The following is a 24,326-nucleotide window of genomic DNA, read 5'->3' on the forward strand; positions in this document are numbered from 1 at the left end:
TCACTTTGTCATATAGGTAAATTCACTTAGTTGCATATCTAGAGAATTTACCTTTGTGTCAAGCCTAAATTGAAAAAGAACTAAAAATTGGTTAGCACCTATTCACCCCCCCCCCCTCTAGGTGCGGCATACGATCCTTTCATGAGGTTAACTACATCGCATGTTTTCGCGTAAGAAACTAGAGCGGGAGAACAGATCCCCCATCCCAAACCCTAAACTCAATTTCTTATAATTTGGCGTCGGAATTTGAAACTAGAACATCCACAGTAATTTACAAACAAATGCAAAATAGGAACTAAAGGCCCCTAAAAACTAAATTTAAGCTAGCCCGGGATTCATCACTACATCACCGGCACTTGGGGTGTCTTCTTCGACAACGGCGGTGGCGGCGGAGCTTCATTCATCGGTGGTGTCGTTGTCGTGGTGTCGTCGTCGGTGTTGTCGTCGGAGACGTCCGACTCGTAGTCCGAGTAGTCGATGATGACGCATCCGCGGTGTGCCATCTTCGATCGGATAGACGTGCGCCTCTTCCTCGTCGCTGTCGCGGGCGAGCTTCGCCTTTTCCTACATGTCGGTGACGACCGTCGTGAGGGAGTTGCGCTGTGCCATCGCGAGGTGGCATGATTCCCGAGCGGCGGCATCCTCGTCATCGCCCGGGCTCGAGTCGAGCTCGGCCGACAGGAGCGGATGCCTACCGCGCGATGCCGACACCCAAACCCACTACGCCAGCATCGGGCCCCGCCTCACCATCATGCATGCTTGGGAGGAGGCTAAACCGCGCGGGGAGCGCACCGCATCGATGCGCTTGCTTGGAGATGTGCGCGGCACGCTCGGCAAACGTCTCCGGGGCTCGCGACGCCGACCCAGAGGCGCGGCCGCCATGCAACGAATTGGGCCCCACAATCGGGGGAGGAGGTAGAGGGGGAGGAGAGGACACGACCGACGGCGACGATTCGGTTTTGGCGGACGGATGCGCTAGCAATCGGACTTGGGGTGGCGGCGGTGGGAGGAGGAAGAGGAGAAAATGGATGCGGTGTGCCGCATCCAAACTCTTAACCCGGTTATATAGGGATTTCGCGGGCCACGATGGGGTTAATGGCATCAAGTTTCGTGATATGGGCCGAAATGTATCATCTGTCTAGCCAGTTTTTGGGCTGAAACCGAAAAAATGTGATGTGGTTCTAGATGAGGTATGTGCTAGAGTTGCTCTCATGCAGAGGCCGGGTGTGGGATCTATGATCGTATGTATTTATGAGTCTAATAAAAACACCCTTTATCAGAAAAATATAAAAAAATACATTATTTTTAAAAGAGTTTGAGCCAATAAATATTTCCTATGAAGCATAGTATATTTAAACAAATAATTCATGTGTTCACTAATATAAACGTTTTGGCAAGGTAAATTAGTTTGCCCAAACATCTTATATCAGAGGGAGTACATGAGAAAATTATATTGTGAACTACAACCCGGAAAATTAAAGTAGGAGAGCCATTTAGGCATTCCAACCTTTAACACATCAATTGAAAATATTTTGAATCAAAGTGCATACCAAACGATGCACGACATAGGCTTCTAACTAATAGTGCATTTCATATTAATGGTCAACTATGCACCTGCAGTCCGGTACGATTAGGCAACACCAACTAAAGCTGCTCATAGTGGGAAGTAACTTAGACTAGTAACATATGTCATGTTACTAGTCTAGGTTACTACATTCATAGTGGGTAGTAACTTATATGTGATGTCATACATTGTATCATTTATTATGTTGTAGACTCATTTTGCCTTGGGGTGTGTGATGTTATGCTAACATAGCTAGTTACCACCTCACTCTCTTTCTTCATTTATTCGCATGCCATGTCATCAAAATATCTTGAGATGTGTGATGTTACTAGCTATGTTACTCCCACTATGAGCAGTCTAATCCTTAGCACATACTACCTCCGTTTCAAGGAATAAGGCGTCCTCGTTTTACGAGCTTTTTGTTTGACCAAGAATTACTTTAAATAGATAAATATTATTTGTATGAAATTAATATCATTAAAAAATGTTTTTCAATACGAATCCAACGATACTAAATACATATAATATAATCAAGATTTTGTTGTTTAATTTTTATGGTCAAAGTTCGTCTTGGAATACGCGTGCGCCTTATTCCTTGAAACGGAGGTAGTAATATGGAGTACACCTAACACCCGTAGTTCTTCAGTTTTGTGAGCTATTCAAGTCTCAACATGGTATTTGACTCCCCGCAACCTTAGACTAGTCCTAATAAAAGTATCATAAATAGTATTATACATGCTACTACCTCCGTCCAAAGGAATAAGGCGCACGCGTATTCCAAGACGAACTTTGACCATAAAAATTAAGCAACAAAATCTTGGTTATATTATATGTAATTAGTATCGTTGGATTCGTATTAAAAACACTTTTTAATGATGTTAATTTTATACAAATAATCTTTATATATTTGAAGTAATACTTAGTCAAACGAAAAGCACGTAAAACGAGGATGCCTTATTCCTTGAATCGAAGGTAGTATGTTGTTAAAAAAATCTGATGTGGCACAATAATTAATGAGGTGAGAGATGAGAGCGATCTCATAATATGATACTCCATCATAACACGTAAAACTAAGAAAATTAATAGCAAATACACATGTACACACATATGCATTAAGATTCTACAAAATATTAAATATAATTAAACTATGATACTGCTATCTTATGATATTATGCAATGTGAAGGTGGTATCATAAACTAGTATCATGTGTATGATACTAGTGTATGATACTTCCCATTGTGACTTATCTTAAAGTTGAGTTTTAATCGTAGTTTTTCTGTACAACACTCTGATAAGAATTTAAAATCACAATAAAATAGTTTTGTAGGATTTTAAGTGTAGCACATTGCTGTTAGAGTTTTTCTTAGCCACAATTTTGAAACAATATATCTAAAATAGGACGTTCATACAAAAGTTAAGAATGCGAGTACTACCCACTGCAACTTGGAGTTTTTTTTTACATGGTGCAACACAACTTGGCACTGTTGTGCGTCATTCAAAAAGGAGTTGGTCGATAGTTTCGAATCTGACCACATACATGGAGCTACAATCCTGTTCCCACTTTCTTTGACTGAGTACTCCGGTTTCTCTTCTCTAGAAGTGGCTTGAGACATCAGCGTGGCGTCATCTTCAAAATACGTACTCCCTCAAATCTACATTTATTCCTTATACTGAGAAATTCTCGGCACCACTGCCCCGAGGGTCCGCCGTCTGCGGGCTAGTGCAAAACACATGGGGTGTTCTTCTGTGGGTCTCTTACTTCTATGCATCGAGTTATTAAGGTATCTTCAACGGAGCGACGCAAAAAGATACTGAGTGACTGTTTGCGTCAGCCGGGCTGGAAAATGCGTCTGGTACCATCTTTAGCGGGGCGACACATAGTGAGTGGGCCATCCGTAGAGACGCAAACCTGGTCCAAAAATGTGCCTCGGATAAAGTGTTCGCTTGCGTCTGCGAACGTTTCATCGGAACCGCCTGACAGTGACCCAGACTCGATGCGTCTTCTCAGTGGCGTCAGTATGCGGCGCCGAGGCGTCACTTCGGCAGTCTGCGCCATGTTAATAGCGACGGCTCGCGTGATGCGCGGCCATCGCCTACCTCCTCGCTTTGACTTGGTCCAAAGATCAGATGTGGGAGGTGATGAACTGTTGTGTGTGCTTACACAACATGATTATCGGAATGAGCGAAAGTATCCGGTTCCTCTTAGCGAACAAGCTGCACCATACGATAGAGAGGATCCTCTTGCACAACTTAATCACCAGGTGCCGACATCATGGGCTTCATTCATCGCTATGTGTCAGGAAATTTGAGACTCCACAATGCATGAACAGCTGCAAGATGATCTGGTGGAGCGCATATAGGCTTCAAGACAACACCAACTAGTTTCCATTTGATTTATTTGAAAACTTGTTAAATTATTTGCTTGTTTTGTTAAACTGTAACGTTTATTTGTAAAATTTGTCAAATTCACCGAACAGTGAACTTATTTGTGAAACTAAGAAAAAAACATCGATCTCCAGGTGTCTACCTAGAGAGACGGCTAGAAGTTCAACTCTCCAAAATTTTCGTTTAATCCGACACTATTTATCGCCGAATTTTTAGTCTTACGGATCACCAACGGGATGGAGGTGGTCTAACCATCCGAACAACCCAAACAGCCAGTAGTAACTCATAAGAAGGGTGGTCGCGCCTCTAAAGTCTAAACTCTGAACTAACCAAACCCTAGCTAGCTCTCCCAACACGTACTAGGTAGACTGCCATGGACGCTGACCGGGACTCCTCCAGCCTCGCCACCGACGACGAGCTCCTGAGAGCGCAGGCCGAGCTGTGGAGCCACGTCTTCGCTTACACCAAGTCCATGGCCCTCCGATGCGCAGTCGAGCTCGGCATCCCCGACGCCGTACACCACCGCGGCGGCTCAGCCACGGTACCCGACCTCGTCGCCGAGCTCTCCCTACCGCCCTCCAGGGCGCCGTACCTGCGCCGCCTCATGCGCCTGCTCGCGCACGCCGGTTTCTTCGACGCCCGGTCAGAGGAGCAAGACACCTACTACGTGCTCACCCTGCTCTCGCGCCTCCTCGTCTCGGCGCCCGGCGCGGGGCAGGGCCTCTCGCCGTTCGCGCTCGCCATGCTGCACCCCGTGATCGTGTCCCCGTCCATGTCGCTGGCGTCGTGGTTCCGAGGCGCGGCCGACGGCGCGGCGCGCGTGCCGTTCGCGGCCGCGCACGGCGGGCGCGAGCTCTGGGCGGTGGCGAAGGACGACCCGGGGTTCGGCGCGGCGTTCAACGACGCCATGGCGTGCGACGGGCGGTTCGTGATGGACCTGCTCGTGCGCGGCCACGGGGGGCAGGACCTGTTCCGGGGGCTCGCCTCGCTGGTGGACGTGGGAGGTGGGTCCGGCGGCGCCGCCAAGGCCATCGCCGCCGCGTTCCCGCACGTCAAGTGCAGCGTGCTGGAGCTGCCGCACGTCGTCGCTAGCGTCCCGCCGGGCGACGGCGGCGTGGAGTTCGTCGCCGGGGACATGTTCGAGCACGTCCCTAAGGCCGACGCCGTCCTCCTCAAGGTCAGGCGACGGTTTTTCTTACCAACTAAATTACTCGACTGATGGTGACGGGAAAATATGATATCATGATACCATGATACCACTAGATATGTTTTCTGATGTTGACGTTGCATTACTTTGGATTTTTGTTCCTTCCAGTGGATTTTGCACGGGTGGGGGGACGAGGAGTGCGTGAAGATACTGCGACGGTGCAGGGAGGCGGTGCCGGCCGGCGGCAAAGTGATCGTGATGGACCTGGTGGTGGGATCGACCCCGGAGGACACGACGATGACGGAGACGCAGCTGCTGTGGGACGTGATGATGATGGGGGTGGTAGGGAGCCCGGAGCGGGACGAGGGCGAGTGGCGCAAGATATTCAACGACGCGGGCTTCAGCGGATACAAGATCATGTCCATCCTAGGGATCCGCTCTGTGATCGAGGTGTACCCTTAGATTTCTTCTTGTCACTGGTATTTTCTCACTATGCTACTTCTTCCGTCTAAAAGTTAGAGTAGATGTCACCTATTTTTAGATGGAGGGAACATGTCATTCTGGTTTTCGTTTTCATTTCAGTTTCAAACAGGTAAACGAACTGTCATTTTTAGCGTGTTTGCAAAAAGGGACATGGCCGTATCCTATTCCTGCCATCAAAGATTTTCTTAAACCTGAGAAAATTAACCCTTTTCATCTCTGGCATGCGAGAACAAATTGATGACCATGTTACTGTTATGCATCACCAGTTTGATTCAACGGGAGTGGATATATTACACACCTAGGTAAATAAATCATAATAACAGTTAAATGCCTCCAGTATGTGCTAGCATTACCAATTGGCTTCGAGCACACAAGCATTTGAAGTATTTCTTTTTTCTACTGTAACTTCCGCGGGCCTGAACTTTCGTAAAACAATCGAGGAGATTTACAAATAGCTCATTACAATATGCTAGAGGATAGAGAAGTGATCATGGAAAACAGCAGGGAGGAACAACGGTTAGCCCAGAGCTTGATATCGTCCGAGCATCTGTGGAGAACAACAGGGAGCGGTTCGTCCATGTTATCGAAAACAATGGCATTCTGCCGTTTCCAAATATTCCAGGCGATGGCAGCACACCTATACATATATAACCCGAATATATATGCACAACTTATACCGGTTATGCAAGGTTTAAATGCTGCCAGTACCAGAACACAACAGACAGCTAGATAAAATAAATAGCCAAACTACATAAAGTAGGACCAGACTAAATGGCCATATAATGTGGCAAGCAAGAAATCTTCAACTAAGAAATGGCAATGTATGACAAGCTGTAAAAAAAAAACTTTAATAGATACTAGTGCAAGCAGTTGCACCGATCATGGCAACATTAAGGCCCTACAGCATGGAATGGAGGAATTCCACAGGAATTTCAGAGTACCTAGCTCAGACCTATGTATGGTAAGCAAATCCGATAACATCAACAACTGCACAACCTAACAGATAGAACAGGAGTCGATTAAATCAGAAAAATCCATACTCCTACATAGCCCTGCTGTCAATTGACTTACAAGGTACAGACAAAGGTAAAAACGTAAATAAAGTAAGATATAGCAGGCTTTCGAAGGAACAGACTTAAGGAAAATGCATAGTACGAATGATATGAAAATTGTAGCTCTTACCTAAAAAATTATCTAATTCTGTTACTGCCAGCAGCATACATCCACATAATACTTAATTAGTACAAACTGTGCATAATAGAAATCGCTGAAAGCGTGCCACAGCGTCCGCCACAGCGTGCTAGAGAAATCCCATGAAACACAAGTATTTAGTTGCTGCAAGTCCGACAAAAGTCTAGGTACCAGTAGTCTTCTACAAGCTAGGCACAGTGCCACTAGTTAACTTCAACACTTACAGAGATTCTTGATAGTAGACGAGGTCGAAAGGGTCAGCAAACGAAAAGTCAGATGCTAGTTGGGGGCAGAACATTGGATCTCCCCCTCCAGTGCGTGGGCTCTTGAAGAGCTGAAGTTTACAAGCTTGGCTAATCCATTTTGCACTTATCAGGGGCTTCAGTTTGACATTCACATTAGCACCCGAAGAGAAACATTCACTGGCCACCACAACCACCATCTTCTCCAGCACCCGAGCTCTCTCCGCGATGAACTTGAGGAATGCAACCTCACTTTTCGACCCTTGGAACTCATAGAAAAACACCTTCTTCATCGTCTGCACGACACATTTAATGGGTTCACCCTCCTGCAAGAACTTGAGATTGACCTTGCCAGTGGAATCTTCAGCTTTATCGGACTGCAAATAAAATCGGTGCATAAATATATAAATGAGGATCTATCATGCATCAACAATTACTATAGTTCTATTCTGAGTTTTGTCCATGTTAAGTACCGCTAATGCAAAATGCCAAATGAAGCAAATCTGCTAGCGGAGTTAAGTTGAACCAAATATACCTTTTGTCTAAGAGAAAACCAATTTTACCTGGACATGGAGGGTCTCGAGATTTGGAAAATTTCTGAGGTAATCAGGCACCATCTTCAGAGCACTGCGCACTCCAAATGGCAGCACCATGGCCAAGCTCTTGACGCTGGGGACAATTTTCTCCTTGATCCCAGCCTGCAATGCACCCAAATAGAAACTAATTGAGATCATAAGTCCAGGCATATGTGAACTAGAATCTAGCTAGTGTGCTGCCTACGTACGTACCATGGTGACAGTTTTGGTAATCTCGATCTCATTATTTCCGGGCTCAAAGTATCCCAGCATACGCAGGTTGGGTGCATGGCCAATCTTGATCATGGAGCGGCCTAACTTACCCTTACCACCGTGCTCGCGAAAAGTTGTCGACTGAAAGAGCCTCTCCAGGCGAGGGGCATCCACCACCTCGATGTGCTCCAAGTAGGTAAAGCCCAGTAGGAGGCACCGCAGGCTGTGACTGACCAGGCGGAGGCGCACTCCAGTCTGGCTTCCCGTGATGACGAGAATCTCCAGAACGGGGCTTCTTTCGAGGATGAAGGCAAGGTCCCTGTCCTCCATGACACTGAGGCAGATGCCGAGCTCCAGGAGGTTGGGGAAGGCGGCGCGGCGCGGTACGGCGGTGGTGTCTGGGAGCCTCCAGACTCCGAGGTAGAGGCGGGTGAGAGAGGTGCAGCTGAAAAGCGTGGTGGGGAGGCGCAGGTCGAGCGGCCACGGGCGGTTGACAAAGATGAGTTCTTTGACGCCCTTGGCGGCGAGGACGTCGAGCCAGCGCGCCATCTCACCTCGGTGCTCGTTCATGGTGGTACAGGTGAGGTGGACAGTGCGGAAGGGCCCCGGGTGCGCCGCGAGGACCCGGGACACCGCGGCGGTGACGGCGCGGGGAGAGGGGCCGCCGATGGCGTACGGCCCATCCTCGCCGCAGTCTGGAAGCAAGTGGCTGTCGACGAGGGTTAGGGGCGCCGACAGCCATACGGGGCGCCAGCGCCAGGAGAGGGCAGCGGTGCGCGCAGCGTCCTTGACGGGGAGGCGCGAGACGATGTTGCGGAGGAGATTGTCGGGCAGGCGGCTGATGCGGTCGACGCCTTGGTGGATCCACAACGCGCCGTAGGGCGAGAAAGCGGCGGCGGGGGAGACGGGCGGGGGAGGGATGTAGTGGTACACGAAGTAGAGCATCAGGTTGATGCCCACGTCCAGCGTCCGGGGATCCTCGCCGTCGCGCTCAATGCGAGCCTGCAAATCGCTCACATTGCGGCCGATGATGAACTGCGGTTCCATGGCCGCCGGTGGAGGGAACGGCGGGGGTGCGCCGGTGGGGGGCGAAGGCGAGGATTTCGGATTTGCGACTGGGGTGGGGAATGAGGAGTGAGTAGGTGAGCAGCGGCGTAGCGTTTTTGTTGGAAAGAGAAAAAAAAAAAAAGCGGCGTAGGGTTCCGCATGTATTGTTCCAAGCGGGCAGTTGTTGGGCCAGATGTATGCCATAAAACAGTTCTGTGTGTAGATGATTTGGGAAAATATCTAGAGATACTAACCCCTAAATGATCCCATGATACTATTTGTCAAAATCTTAAATTTCAAGTTTCTAAAAAAGTTGAAAACAATATGTGAGTGCTCACAACATGTGTGTATAATCCCTATAATTTTCATAACCAAAATCAAAACACACATTGAGAAACAAAAAAGACAATTTTACATGTGAGTAGTGTCATTTGTGGTTTTGTCTTTTTGACACTATTCATGTTGGATTTGTCATTTTTGTTTCTTTGTTTGCGTTTTGAATTTGGTTCAGAAAATTTTAGGACTTATAAAAACACATAATATGACCACTAACAATTGTTTTTGGATTTTTTATAAATTGGAAATTTTAATTAGAAATTGGTAGTCTAGTACCATAGGTCGGCACCTGCACCGCGCCGCACACCTCCGCGCGCGGTGTGGGCTGGCCGAGGTAGGCGTTTTTTTCTTGTTCTTGTTCTTTCTATTTCTTTTTTCCTTTTATTTTTTGTTTTCTTTTTTATTTTTTTCTTTTTTACTTTTTTCTTTTTACTTTTTTATTTTTTCTTTTTACTTTTTTCTTTTCTTTTTCTGTGTTTCTTTTTTTCTGTTTTCTTGTTTTGTTTTTATGTCTAAAAATAATATTCGAATTTTTCAAATTTGAAAATTGTTCAAGTTTGGAAAAATGTTCAAATTGAAAAATTGTTCATAAATTTGAAAGATTTTCGAATTTGAAACAATTTTGAATTTTGTATGATTTTCGAATTTTGAACACATCTAAAATCGTACAATTCTAAAATCTATATATAGAAAATTTTGAAAATATAAAAAGGAACCGAAAAACGTTAGTTAAAAAACAGAAAAAATGACAAAAGAAAAATAAATAAATAAAGGCGTTTATCTGATGAGCCGTGGCCCAATTAATAGTCACCGGGTCAGAGGGGTGCGCGGCACCCCGTCCGTGCCAACCCGATCGGCATATAGCAGCTCCTGTTCAACTTGCAAAGTTTTCCTCGTAAAAAGAGTTGATCGACATGTAAAAAAAGAGGAGTTGATCGAATGGAATGAGGTGTTGTTCGTGCGACTCGACTAAGGGGTGGCAAGCCAGGAAACAGATATTTGCAAATGTTAACCCGCTCCTACCCTGCGGATGGAGCGGTACCAAGTTACCGAATACAACCTCTGTTCGGGTTCGAAAACAAGTGATTAGATAAAGTTGAGTCACTTATTTCTGAACGGAGAGACCGAGGGAGTACTAACAAACAACCAAAGGCAAACACTGAATAGGTCCATCAGAAACATAGGATAAATATTGTCGGTCACAAAGTCACAACCAAGGAGATAGTAGCAATCAAGGTTCGTGATACAGATGCAGAAGCAATACATGTGAAACCGTCTGAAATACATGGTACATATATAGAGCGGAACACTAACGCTCATGCCACAGGTACATATATAGATAGTAGCAATCAAGGTTCGTGATACAGATGCAGAAGCAATACATGTGAAACCGTCTGAAATACATGGTACATATATAGAGTACACTAACGCTCATGCCACAGGTCACTTGCCATTGATTCCCATTGCTCTGAAGCCGCAAGCAGGGTACAATGTAGCGCCCAAAAAGGTGCTACAGCTACGGAAGCAATACAGCTACCAGGCATGCGACTACAACGGTGACAAGTGCACCAGAAATATGGTGAGACTAGAACTGACACATGAAAATGCTGACAATACCTGGGGTGAGGCAAGGAATTGCCGCTGCATATTCACCCAAGATCCCTTGAAGCGCAAAGACTGATTATTAGTCTCTTAGGAAGCACTCCAAAGTACTTGGATCATACTGAAGTAGCATCACATTCCTAGGGGAGCGGCACAGAGAGCGTGAAGAGCACCAGGGGTAGCATGGCTGTATCCAAACAAATCCAGCATCCGTGGGTTCTGGTGGTCGGTTTCATGATTCCCTTCCTTGACACGATCTTCTTCTGTTGGCATCATCTTCTCGGTTAAGGAAAAACCAAAAAGCATGCAGCTAGTTCTTGCAACCTTCCTTCCATCAGACCCAAGCTTAGCACCATCTCCAGGAACTTTTCTGATTCCCAATGGGTTAGGGTGACTGTCATTTGCACCTTCTTCATTGTTCTTGCTTGCCAGCCAAAGTTGTGGAACCAGTGCGGGCGAGGGCGAAGCCACTTCTGCTGGTGGCGGAGTAGATAGGGAGAGAGCAAACCCTTGAGTTGCAGATGCTAACTCCAAACTCATGGCACACGAGTCACGCATATAATTGTGCAACCCATATCCACCTTTTGCCAAACATGCATCAGACACCATTCCTCGGAACATAGGAACTGTCAGAGGAATTTCTTGACCTTGCAAGACCTCCGGGAACCCAACGGATTCACCGAAGCCTACAGATGGGTAGGTAAAACAGGAGTTTCGAGGTGGAAGCCTGCGGCTTTGTGTATCGGTAAGGAATCCCGTACCATCAGAACGTCTAAATTCTGCGGCCCCAGCTGGCTGAGGAGAGCATGTAACACGATGAGTTCGAGAACCCATCAATTCTTGACCTTGCAAGACCCTAGGGAGCTTATCAGCTACCACGGAGTCCGAACGACCATTTCCATCTACAACAATTTGTGGCAATAAACACATATTAAGAACGGTAGAATAGCAAACATACCTAGTTAATGCAAACGTCGGCATTGCACATTGGGAAGTGGGAACTTACACAGAGAAGGGACGTCCAAATTGCCCTGGGGGCACAGCTTAGTTCGTTTAGAACTGGATGCTGACAGAGATTGAGCAACAGAGACTGAACCGCCGACTATCTCGATCTCCCATGGAGATAGTCTATGTTGGCTATTACAGTCAGTGCCATCCTCCCATCTTACCTGCACAAAAGGGCATTGTTCAAATTTGTAGATATCAGTGAACGAAATTGCCATAAATTCGTGCTAAACAAAAAAGGCACAACTCACAATGCATCTTCAGTGATTCTCTACAGCTAGAGTAAATTAGAACTCGGTTTCAATTAATATTCCACATCGAGGACATTTTATCATCATCCTATACTTAAAGGGTAGCAAAACGTAAAAAAATATAGAAGGTTGCATTCTAGCTAGGGAATTGCAAGGCAGCCTAGAAATAATGGAGTTGCTAAGGGATGAAATGCATAATTCTTAAATAAAAAGGCACAACTTGGGATGCATCTTCAGTGATTCTCTACAGCTAGAGCAAATTAGAACTTGGTATCAATTCATTCTCCACATGGAGAACATTTTATCAACATCCTATACTTAAATGGTAGCCAAAGGTTACAAATATAGAAGGTTGCATTCTATAGGGCCTTCTGAGTTCTTAAGGGCTTAAATGCTCAATACAATCATCTAAAAACGCATACCAGCAGGCTTCTCCATTTTGAGCCAGTCCACCTAATGGGGTCAACTTCATTGATCCCTGTGATCATTCCAGATCGTCTACACAACAAAACAGGAACTAAAAGTCAGTAAATACTGTAGAAAACAAAACCGGTCTTCGGGTATCTAGGCATAGTTTAATAAGTCGGTTGGAAGGTTCAGACCTCTCATTAACATCTTCACTCCCGTACTGAATCTTAAACCTCATTCCAACACAAAATGGATGGTTCAAGCTCTTCAGGTACTTCCAATACGGAACAATAAATTCAGATGCAGCAGTCCTGTAGAAAGACCAAGAATCCATATTCAAATATGTAAGAACATATTTTATGCTCGCCCAACCAACAAGGAATCAGTTTCCTATGGTTTTAACGAACAGTTTTTACTCATTGTTTCGTTGTTACAATTCCATATTAGTTGTCACTGATTTAGTACAACTTTGTACTAAATCAGTGACAACTAATATAGAACGGAGGAGTATTATAATTATAATCATAATTTATTCTCTCGACGAAGAATGACTCCTTTCGTGCTCAAATTCGAAACCTACAAATATATATCCAGGGAACAGTTCTACTTTTAATGAATAATAATAGTAACCTACTCCCTCCGGGTGCGCACGTAGTTTAAGACAAAGTTTGACCATTATTTTAGTCAACAAAATATAAATTATATGTCTACAAAATTTATACCATTCGATTCGCATTGAAAAAAGGTTTATAATGATATATTTGTCAACATATATTTCATATTTTGTTGACCAAAATAATGGTCAAAGTAATTTTTTAGGTTGCGTGCGCGCCTGTTAAACCGAGACAGAGGTACTGTAGTAGTCAGCATCATAATTATGACCCGGAATCATATGTCCAATTATTGGAAAATCTTACTACTTAGAAATCAAAACTATATTCATAGTTAACAAACCTTGGATTGTAACAGATGTGAAAAACACTTCTATGTTTCAAGGAATTCGCCACAGAAGACAGTGTGTGTATCTTTGCGCTGTTGCTACTGAAAGCTTTAAAGAGGGCCTCATTTTTTAGCTGAATAGCTCTCCTTACACCAAGTTTAAGTTCGCCATCATCACCTCTACAAAGGAAAAAAACTTTGTGAATAAAAGAAATAAAGACACAAAGCTGTTAAGCTCATAAAGATGCACAAGTGCTTACCGGAGAAATAAAACCGCATCACCTGAGACAAGTTTCTTTTTATTGACAAATGAGCTCCATCCAGTTGTTAAAAGATGCCTACGTGGTTGACCTGGAAGGCAAAGGAGAATCTCATAACACCGCACGACACCTTGCTAGAAGACAACTGATATATTTCCCTTAAAATCAAAATGGATGGTAGAACAGAACAGAGTTTGCCTATTATTTTGAACATGCTATTTTTGTAAGGCAAATTTGCACAGCTTGTACACCGATTCCAGGATATGTAACAACACAATAAATATGCCAAATAAATGCATAACCTAATTCATAATATTAGAAATGTCCGGGCAATGCAAATAAACCCTGCTTACTATGAAGCATTGGATGATACTGGAAAAGGTTGCATATGCCAGTCTATCAAAGGACGAATGAAACCATACAGAAAAAACTAATTGTGAGCCGAAATTGGAAATTTTAGAGAGTTGAAGCCACATCTTCCATTTTCTTAATAATGCTCACTAAAATAGGTTCCAGGATAAGTAACAGCACAATAGATATAACAAATAGTGTCAGTTGCAAATGCATAACCTAATTCATCATATTAGTAATGTCTGGGCAATGCAAATAAACCCAGCTTACTATGAAGCATTGGATGATACTAGAAAAGGTTACCAAGGTTGCATATTCCAGTCTATCAAAGGACTAACGAAACCATACACAAAGAACAAATTGTGGCCTGAAATTGGAAATTTCAGAGAGTTGAAGCCACATCTTCTATTTACTTAATAATGCTCACTAAAATAATCCTCCAAGATTAGCATTAGGTATGTGTGTTCGAAATCTAAAAAGCAGCTTCAGAGCTTTCTGCGGTTGACTTTACTTGCTTCGGAAATATAGCATGAGATGGAAATGCGATGCATGATTTCCAAACAGAAACAGCAAGTGGAAAGATTAGCAGCAGCAGTGTGTACATAATGCAAGAAGGACATTGCATACTGCTGCCAGAGCACTACATCAGCACAGAACTCACCTCTGTAGATATGGCGGAACCTCCAGTTGGCTCCATGCAAATCCTTGGCAACAAGCTCTTGGGAAGGCCTGATCTGCTGGTAGTCCTAAGATGAAACAAGATAAGGGAAAGTGGTTAGATCTGAGATACAAACCAAGAGACCAGGGTATCATTTCAAGAGCCAAATGGCCCAAATCAAATTTGCAAACATAATTACCAGTGGAGGGAAACAGTCCTCAGCAGCACGGCGAGGAACGGAGAATCCCCCGTGCGTGCTTGTGTCAGAGGCCGTTAGTGTCTTGCAGAACATGTGCAGCATCCCGGACTTCCTTTCTCCATCACCATCCTCCGTGTGATCTTCCCCTTCAGTTCTACCACCTCCCATGTTCCTCTCAAAGACCTGAACAAGCCAAAATGTGATGCATCCGACATGTCCATAGGAAGAAGCAAACTTCACTAACAAGACTGAATAATAGGCCTTGGCATTCTTAATAGGAAGAATCAAACTTCACCAATATATAACTAAATAGTAGGCCTAGGCATGCTTAATACTAGGAGCAATCACACTTGACAAACAAAACTAAATAGTAGGCCTAGGCATGCTTAATACTAGGAGCAATCAAACTTGACAAACAAAACTAAATAGTAGGCCTAGGCATGCTTAATACTAGGAGCAATTAAACTTTACAAACAAAACAAATAATAGGCCTAGGCATGCTTAATAGGAGCACTGAAACTCCACAAGCAAAACTAAATAATAGGACTGCTTTTGGAGAGTTATGAATCAGTTAGCATAGTAGGCCAATGCAAGGTTGATCAGTACACATTGTACCAAGGAAGGTGTTCCGTGCACACAGACGCACGAACTAAATCTAGGAGTCCAAAATGAATGAATGAAGTATAGATAAATAATGGAAGAAATTGGTAAAACACGCTTAGTTTACACATTGTAAAGAGAATGTATTCTCGCATCCACACATTACACCGCATGAATTGCGGAGACCTGAAAACCAGCCACACATTTCACCTCGCACCTCAAAAATCCCATGTATCGTCAGCATGGGGCACATCAGCACATGAATCCAATCAAGCGATTCTAGCTTATTCCCCACACCACCCAAAAAAAAAAAAGCAAGCGCTTGGAGCAGCATTTTTTACCTCGCCCTCGGCCACCAGAGCCAACCTCGCGTGCACCTCGTCCGTGGCCGGATCCGCCTGAAGCACAGAGAGACGCGACCCAAAATGGTGAGATTAGCTCGGCCGGAAACCAAAGCAGCAAATGACACGAGTACCGTGCTTCTCCACTCACGCATAGCTCGACGTCGACGACGCGGCACGCGACGTGCGGCGGCAGGGCCACGGGCACCTCCGCTCCCGCGCATCCGGCCGCCGCGAGGTGCGCCTGCGGCAGGTAGACGACGGCGCTGCCCCGGCGCGGCAGCGCCACGACCGGCCCCGCGCAGGCGTTCCACAGGTCGCGGCACACCGCCGCCGGGGCCGGGGGGTTGTCCTGGCCCGCCGCGTTGAGATCGATGCCCATGGCGCCCACCCGCAGCCCGCAAGTAAGGGAGGGTTTCACCTCGGCTCGCGTCCACTGCCCTCGGGACAAGGGGGCGGGGTTAAAAGGCGGCGGGGGAAGAAGAAGAAGAATCAGCCGCGGCCGCGAGCAGGATGTGGGAGGAGGAGCAGCAGCAGGAGGAGCAGGAGGAGTCCATCAATGCCTCCGAGCGCGTCGCTCTCCAGCCATCTTCTTCTTCTGCTAGGCCCCCATGCCTCGCTGCTCCTCTGCGATCTCGTCCTCCTCGGCTGCCGCGCGCGCGCGCCCGTACGCGAGGTCGCTGTTGTCGCTGCTGTTGCTGCCCCGTCGCTGTGGGCTGTGGGCGAGGCTGAGACGAGACGGCCACGCTTTTATGACACGGGCGCGAGCTACCGAGAGGCGACGGAGGGATTGGACGGGGCCTTTTTCCGGCTTTTGGCTTCTTTAAAAGCTTTGGTGGCACGGCGCTGCCGCCTGCTCACTGGGTGCCGCTCGCGGCCGCAGCTGCCGCTTTCGGAGCCACTGTTCCCCCGCCAGGAGGCCACCCCCTGCGCCTCCACCAGTTGCCCTTGCCCCGTCATCACACTTGTGTTGTTACCAACGGTAACAAAGATGGGCGTGCGGATGAGTTTCCATCTTGATTCCTTGGGGTGATTTCACACTCTTCATCGCACACAACTTTTTATCTATTGCATTGTTCATAGTATCCAAAATACTACCTCTGGCCGAATTACTTCAAGTAGAGCATAGGCAAAACAAGTCCAATCAACCTCATGGTCCGCGGCAAGTAAATGGAGCCGGAGGAAGTAAGGCTCAAAGTTATAACCACTGGGCAGCTCGGATAATAACCTGGGAAAAACTCGTACCTTTTTATTTGTTAATAACAATATCATTTATGGTTGTCCATATGGAGAACATAAGACTTTAATACCAATGTGTATTCTAGCTTCATCTTTTATGTTCACCTCACTCAACCAATTTTCAAACATATTGGTAATATTCATTGGTGGAGGTATGCTATAAGTGAAGTAAACCATACGGAATAAAAGGACAAGGTAAAAAAAAAGGTGTTTGTTGATCTAAAAAAAAAGGTGTTCTACGGTTCATTTGAATCACAGAAGCAACATTTTCTACAACCATTCCATGTCCTCTTAGCTAGGTTATCCTTAGTATACAACACATTGTTACTTAAGAACCAAGCGAAGATTTTTATTTTAAGAGGTATTTTAAGTTTCTATAGACATTTTCCATTCATTAAGTCTAAGTACATCGATTTAACCGTAAATACCCTGGAGTCTGTAAGTTTCCATTTGAATTTATTTGGATTATTAGAAAGTTGAACCGTCATTAGCAGCTGACATAAGTGTAGCCATTCATTCCGCTTATTGCCAAATAATGCGCTCCAAAAGGCAGTGTCTAGAGGTGTTTGCGCAAGCACAGTTACTCTGAGAGTATTTTATGTGCAATATTGTATAAAGATGGATACTGGTGCAAAAGAGGGTATCACCTAACCAGACGTCTTACCATAAACGAACCGTTGATCCACCCCCTAGTTCAAAAACACGATCTTTAAAGAAATCATCCTTAACCCGCACAAGACCCTTCCAGAAAGGGGAGTCGGTTGGCATTATTTTGACTTGAGCTAGAGTTTTATTGTTTAGATATTCGTTCTCGAGTAATTTTTGCCATATTCCTTCTTCAGTAAGTAAATCCACATTCATTTACTTAGCAAATATTTATTTTTTTAATTCAAGCACCTCACTTCCTAGCCCGCCCTGGTCTTTTGGTTAGCACAAAATATTCCACCAAGTTAGTCTATATTTTTTTCTTAGTATCATCGGATTGCTAAAAAAAAATCTACCGAAAATAGTCCAACCGCACCAATAGGTATTTAAAAAAATGAAAGCATGAACATGGGTAAACTCGTCAAGACTGAATTAACAATAACCAAACGGTCGCCATATGGAGGTATTTTACTTTGCCAACACCCCAACTTTGCAACAAAACAACTCTCTACTGGATTCCATTCCGAATTGCGAAATTTTCTATGATGTATTGGTACTCCAAGATACTTAAAAGGTAGCAACCCAGTATTTCACACCCCAATATTTCTTTACATTGGTATTTCATATCTTTCACTCTACCAAAGGCGGAAAAATCGCTTTTGTGAAAGTTTATTTTAATTTTGGATAGTTGTTCTTCCTTCTCATTGTCATATTCCATGAATAAAATTATATCATCTGTATATTGCAAGATGAAAATGTCACGGTCGACCAAATTGATTATGAAGCCTCCGACTTTCTTTGCACATGCAATAAGGCTAGCTAGCATATCATCTACAATATTGAATAACATTGGGTAGCGGATCACCATATGTCTCAAACATTTCCTTGTTCAATCTTGATTTTGAACCCAAACTTGTATTGCGGGCCCGTACATGTATAAATACGTTTGTTTGTTCGCGGGTGGACACATCCGGCTACGCGCATGTGATGTAATAGGAGGACGGCCGTATAGGTGTCGAAATGTAAGTGCGTGGCATGGCCCTGGGTCCGGTACGACAAGCTTTGCTTCATGCTACAATCGTCGCGCACGTATTAATGCGTGGCTACCTACATATGCATCGTCAATGCCTAGCATCGCAAGCGCAGTCGATGGATCTGACTGACTGACTCTGCTGCAGCTGCCATCTCAATCAATAACGGATGAGCACGCAGTGATTGCTCGCTCGCTCCGGGCTCTGCCTGCCCTGCTTCGTCTACGCTCCGCGGAAGACAGGGAGCTGTAGACGACTGCGAGCCGGTCCGTCCAGCTCGGGGCAACGGAGCAGTGTCCTGCCAGCCAGCGGCGGGGTCGAACTGGAACAGGCCGTGCCATGCCCGTTTTCCCTGCCGCGGCTGCGGTTACCATACTGGTCTGGTGCTGCCGTGCCCATGCTAGGATGATGAGCTCATCCGTTCATCTTCCCGACCGTTCTCCTTCGTTTTGTGCAAACGGAACGAGGTTGGGGATTTAACACAACAAACTGTCTTTTTCGTGGAGCCGACAAGTCCAACATTCATCGACATGCTATTTTTATTCTTAGTTGGAATTTGCCCTTTTTTTCTGGCAAGCGACAAAAAGGTGACAAGTGAGTTTATATTGCGAAAATCAAGGGTCAATCAATAATCATCAAGGCTAATACAAAGTGCACTAAAAATAATAAAAATTATAAATAGCGACAACTACAAACTCTAGCGCGAGCCGAAGGTTTTGCTCCCGCATCACCGGAGTCGGGGCATGCAAAGCTTGTTGTAGTAGAGTTTATTGTGGTAGACAAACAAGAAATAGTCGTGCTAAGACCCTAAAAAACCATCACACCAGATCAGTAACCATCACCACTGCGCTGCGCATAACTTTAGATCGGGAGAAACCGCGCCAACCAACCGGATCGCATGAGACCAAAAAAAAAGTAACATAATCCTAAAAATTAAGTTAGCTATGAACCCGCATGCCCGCAATGTCCGGTGAACCTTTCTAGCACAGGACCAACCCTTGGTTACTCGCCGTTCTAAGCAGAACATTTGTAACTTTGTGGATGCAACACGTACGGCATGCTATACGTGTTGACACAGGCATTCTGACTTGACAGGCTTGGCGGATGCTGCATCTTTGCATGCAGCCAAACCAAATTAACCACAATTGGTCCGACGTGGTTGAATTGAATCCTGCACGTTTTCATTGCATCACAGACTCACAGAGGAGAGGTTGCACCTCGAAGTACATGTATGTCATTGCCATTGAATCGCTTGCCGACGCACTCCGTGATGACACATATCTGCTGCCCGGGAGGGGAGAGCCCGTAGCCCGTAGGTCGTGCGATTCGCCGGCAGTAAATTTTGAGCGTGACAGGGCACGCAGGACTGCAGGAGCGAGCCAGCTCTCGCCCGCAGCGAAGCAGCGTCCACCCTTGCCGTACGTGAGGTGAGGCTGCTTTTACTGTTACCTCGGTGGCGCGGGCCATGGCCGCTCTACCTCTGCCGCGGCAGCAGCTATCCCGGGGGGCGCCCCGCTCTACACTCTCAAATCAGCCCCTCTCTTTCTCGTGGTACACTGACAGCACACCCCTTTCCCTCTCTCCAGCCCACTGCTCGTCTTTTGAAACGGGGAGGCAGGGCAGTGATGCAGGTGGGGAGCCTTTCTTCTTTTGAACTGAGCTTGCTTGGCTTCGCTGCTGGACCTCTCTCTTTCTACACGGGGTGGCATAGCACGTCGCCGGGGTGAGAGACCTAGTGCCCTTCTGCTTTTCGCGGGGACCCGGCGGGCGCTCGACTTTCCCGGTAGGATTCCTTCACCGGCTTGCGTCGTCGTCGTGGTCGTCTTGGCTCCGCTGCGCCTGGCCGCGCGCGCGGCTGTTGGCACTCGCCCTTTTTCTTCGGATCCCTCTGGCGTCAATCGAGTCCTGCACGCGTAGGTCCGGCTGAACCTGGTCGCCTTGGCCTGTCTATGAAATCCAGAGTTCACGTGAGACGAAAAGACACCCAAGTGAGCAGTGCAGTGGCGTAGCTTGAGATCGGCAATATGGGTGGATGGGCTTGGACGTGACTCGTCAGGGAGCGCGAGCGAGAAAGCTATAAAGCATTTTTCCTTTTTTTTCTTCCATTCGACCTGTATTGATAGGATTGGTAGTCTCCCGTAATTTTCCTCATAAATAATCGTCTCTTGCGTGAAGGAATGCTCCTGCCTACATTTCTGGGGGACCGAAATCTACGTTTAACTCCTTGGAACACTCGGAAACATGCCAGATTCCCATGTTTTTAATATGGGTGTGTATGTTTTTATCGTCTGAAAAAAAAATGCAACTGCAGTTTAGAGAACAATGCGACTCTCTAATCATACATTTTTTTTCTGCGAGACAGTTGCACATTTTTATAGTTGCACGGAAAAGAATTTCATTATCGTGATTGAGATTAAGCAAAACCATCTTAATATCTCTACACTTTTCAATCTACGGACCAAAAGAAACCCCTAAAATTCAGGAGAGCTCCTTTTTCGAGCCCAGGAATTCGTTTACGTGATGTGGCGGGTTTGTGCAACCATTTCTCCACCTTAAGGAACATAGAACCATTGATGAGGCTTTACAATTCCGCACCCACCATTTGTGGGAAGCAAAACAAAGAGGCGTGGTTTACATTGGATTATATGTTGGTATAAAAAATGCATAATCTAGTTCTTCTTGTAACGCTCTCCTCCTGTAACCCTCGGGCGGCCACCGACGGCTCCTCACGTCCGTCCCCTCATGCACCTCTCCTCCCGCCACCGGCGAAGGCATCGTCGAGAAAATCCCTGGTGGCGTGACAGCGGTGGATCTCCTCGGCTGCCGGTCTGGATTCGGCGACACGGTATCGCCCGCCAATCTTGCAACGATGGTGCGGACATCGGCGGCTAGGAGCACGACGTGCGGGCGATTGCGGCGGCCGGCGATTGCGGCATGGTTCACACAGGTCCGATCTGGATCTAGATGGGCTCGGATAAGTCTCAACATTTACCTCATGTTTGTTGTTCGGAATACAACCGGATGATCCAAAGCTTCGTTCAAACCATGAGGAAATCGGGCATAGCGATGGTGGCATCCTCTTCGGCCGGAGGTGGTCCGACGGTTGGTGGTGGCTGGCGGCGAGTTGGGGAAGTGCATCTGCTGGTGAAAATCGGCGAAATCGACGGCGGTGCAGCGGGTACTCAGTGTCAGGCGTGGCATTGATCTCGCGCAGAGCGGTGGTGATGTATGGCACCATGGTGACGTCGATAGCAAGCTTGTCGATGTCAATACGTTGATCCCTATCCTGAAGATGGGTCAATGATAGATGACAACAACAACATTTGGAGCATGTGCAATGGTGCATCCCGAGGGTTCGTTGAACTGCTTTGTGCTCCCTCTTAGTGTAGCTTCCAATTTTAGATGATGTGCGTATGTGTGAGGTCATGGCCAGTGGACGTGATATGGCCACCCCCTCCATTAGGCTTGTAGGTGTTGCGATAGTTGTCGCTAGTTAGACGGCTTTAGATTGATCATTGTATTATCTTTGTAAGGCTTTGTCGAATAATTCTAATAAAAATATTGTGTGCATCATTTTGATCCAGATGCTAAGGGCAAAACCTCTATTTCAAAAAATAATTAATAATAAAAAAGCATCGCTGAGATAGGGCAGTCGTACCATCAGATCTTATCAAACGGACAACACATTCCTTTTTTGTTTCTGTTAAGAAACACGCTGAGGCAAGTAGTAGGACGCAAGCCTATGATCATGCCTCCAATGTCAACCAGCCCGACTAGACCTCCTTTGATGTCCAAAGGCAATACGACAATTTGAAAAAGAATTCTCAACCATTATTTTCGTGAAAATAAACAAGATTTGTTGATTACAAAAGGCAAATTCTTTTTTTTTTGTTATGATAGTGTTTTTTTAGTTTGTATTTTCCTTTGCATTCCTTCTCATTATTCTTATACATATTTTTAAATATTATTTTTCTATTTCCGTCATGGTTGTTTTTTTTCTGACAAAACCTCAACCTCAAGAAGAAAAGTCAAGCATGGTTCTATAATTATTTTCTATTTTTGTCTTACTTTTCATATTGTTTGCACTTTTTTGTGACATAATAATTGCGCCTTTTGCAATTATAACTCATTGGTAGAAGAAGTGCAACCAAAGGTTGCATATGTACTTTTTAAATTTTAGTCATATCTGGTTCTTTATAGGTTGTATTTTTTTGTACACTATGGTTTCATTTTTTAAAAGTGTGCAAATATTCCTCACCAATAAAAGTGCAACCAAATTCGTATTTTTATTTTAGCTATGTATTTATATTTATAGGTTGTACTTTTCACATGCCATAGTTGCTTTTCAAAATGTTTAATTAATTCATAGAGAAAAGTTAAATCATGGTTCTCTCAATTTTATCCAACAATTTATAAGTTGGACCGTTAGCCAGAAGCCCACAACATAGTTACATTTTTTTACAAATGTGGAATTACCGCCTCAAGAGAGGTGCGACGGGTTTTATTTGAAAATTGAATTGGTAATTATTTTACCTCTAAGTGGAGCCTTTATTTGCAAATATGAATTGGTAATACTTTCCACTGTACGTTGGGCTGTGAGGAAACAAGTTACCGTCGGTTGGGCCGAACATGTTCTTGTTTATTCTTGAAGCCTGGTCCCTCGTTCAGCCTAGCCCAGGACCTGAACGTTGTATCACCTAGCCTAATTAGCTAGCCCAAGTTAACGGCAGCTATTTCTAGGGCTGGGCAACGAACATCAAACGGTAATCCCTATTCCCCGTCCATTAGCGTGCGTTAATATAGCGCGCACGCTAATGGGACGGTGTGGGCCGAGGCCCATTTAGTGTGATTGTTTTGGTTTTTCCGATTTCGGTCAGTTCTTTCGTTTTTCTGGTTCGTTGTTCTTTTGGTTCTTTTCAATTTTTCTTCGTTTTCCTTTTTCTTTTCTTTTTTAGATTAAATTTTTTGTGAACAAAAATATTTTCGTACAAATAAATTTTGGCAAAAAAAGATTTTGACCAAATTTTTATTCTAACAAAATTATTTTTTGAAATTTATTTTTGAGAAAAAAATGTTTTGGAAAAAATATTTTTTGAACAAAAACAGATTTTGATCGAATTTTTATTTCGGAACAAACAAAAAATTTGAACAATTTTTTTTCTTACTTTTAAAATTACCTCAAATTCAAATTTTGCTCAAATTCGGATTTTATTCACTTTCAGAAAAATGGTGCGATTCGTGGGGATCGAACTTCGGTCTAACAGGCGATGTACCTAAGCTGCCACCATTGGGCCAATGCTTAGATGTTAAGCAAAACTAGGGAAACGTCTTTTTTATTTTAGTCGAGTGGACGAATTAATGGCCAGCCCGAAAACAAGGAACATATGTGCCTGCCCTATAAACACACGCTAACGATCGGGGAATAGGGCGTCCCTAGCAAACCCTATATACCGACCAGGTGCGCCGGGTACACCCCGCGCACGGTACGGGCTGGTCCAGTTAGGCGCTGGATGCCACTTTTTTCGTTATTTTCTTTTCTATTTTGTTTTTTTCCCTATTTTTGTTTTATTTTTTCCTTTTTTCAGTTTCTTATTTATTTATTTTTCTTTTTAT

At 45.1% G+C, this 24,326-nt stretch overlaps 3 protein-coding genes across 3 annotated transcripts; 1 reads left to right on the forward strand and 2 right to left on the reverse strand.

Moving 5' to 3' along the window:
• Positions 1-4,307: 4,307 nt before the first annotated feature.
• LOC124668639 (trans-resveratrol di-O-methyltransferase-like) lies at positions 4,308-5,611 on the forward strand. Its single transcript, XM_047205743.1, has 2 exons — positions 4,308-5,127; positions 5,266-5,611. Exons 1-2 carry the CDS (start codon positions 4,324-4,326, stop codon positions 5,557-5,559), a joined length of 1,098 nt encoding a protein of 365 aa, XP_047061699.1. The 5' UTR covers positions 4,308-4,323; the 3' UTR covers positions 5,560-5,611.
• A 1,154-nt stretch (positions 5,612-6,765) lies between these two features.
• LOC124668274 lies at positions 6,766-7,685 on the reverse strand. Its single transcript, XM_047205443.1, has 2 exons — positions 7,577-7,685; positions 6,766-7,390 (listed from the first exon to the last, which is right to left on the reverse strand). The coding sequence occupies exons 1-2, from the start codon at positions 7,664-7,666 to the stop codon at positions 6,992-6,994; spliced, it is 489 nt and encodes a 162-aa protein (XP_047061399.1). The 5' UTR covers positions 7,667-7,685; the 3' UTR covers positions 6,766-6,991.
• Positions 7,686-10,524: 2,839 nt separating this feature from the next.
• On the reverse strand, positions 10,525-16,218 carry LOC124661821 (auxin response factor 3-like). The gene is made up of 10 exons (XM_047199704.1): positions 15,950-16,218; positions 15,799-15,855; positions 14,858-15,040; positions 14,662-14,746; positions 13,650-13,740; positions 13,405-13,569; positions 12,645-12,761; positions 12,465-12,540; positions 11,793-11,955; positions 10,525-11,688 (listed from the first exon to the last, which is right to left on the reverse strand). Exons 1-10 carry the CDS (start codon positions 16,178-16,180, stop codon positions 10,919-10,921), a joined length of 1,938 nt encoding a protein of 645 aa, XP_047055660.1. The 5' UTR covers positions 16,181-16,218; the 3' UTR covers positions 10,525-10,918.
• Positions 16,219-24,326: the final 8,108 nt, after the last annotated feature.

This window comes from Lolium rigidum, chromosome 6, assembly GCF_022539505.1.
Source record: "Lolium rigidum isolate FL_2022 chromosome 6, APGP_CSIRO_Lrig_0.1, whole genome shotgun sequence".
In the NCBI taxonomy this organism is placed as follows: domain Eukaryota; kingdom Viridiplantae; phylum Streptophyta; class Magnoliopsida; order Poales; family Poaceae; genus Lolium; species Lolium rigidum.

Bases quoted from the DNA above. Each gene is read 5' to 3' on its own strand.
- LOC124661821 (XM_047199704.1), bottom strand. From the start codon at position 16,180: ATGGGCATCGATCTCAACGCGGCGGGCCAGGACAACCCCCCGGCCCCG. The intron at 13,741-14,661 runs GTGAGTTCTGTG...TTTGCCTTCCAG, and splicing joins GTTCCGCCATATCTACAGAG to GTCAACCACGTAGGCATCTT. The intron at 13,570-13,649 runs GTAAGCACTTGT...TTTCCTTTGTAG, and splicing joins GATGCGGTTTTATTTCTCCG to AGGTGATGATGGCGAACTTA.
- LOC124668274 (XM_047205443.1), bottom strand. From the start codon at position 7,666: ATGGTGCTGCCATTTGGAGTGCGCAGTGCTCTGAAGATGGTGCCTGAT. The intron at 7,391-7,576 runs GTAAAATTGGTT...TTTTATTTGCAG, and splicing joins TCGAGACCCTCCATGTCCAG to TCCGATAAAGCTGAAGATTC.
- LOC124668639 (XM_047205743.1), top strand. From the start codon at position 4,324: ATGGACGCTGACCGGGACTCCTCCAGCCTCGCCACCGACGACGAGCTC. The intron at 5,128-5,265 runs GTCAGGCGACGG...TGTTCCTTCCAG, and splicing joins CCGACGCCGTCCTCCTCAAG to TGGATTTTGCACGGGTGGGG.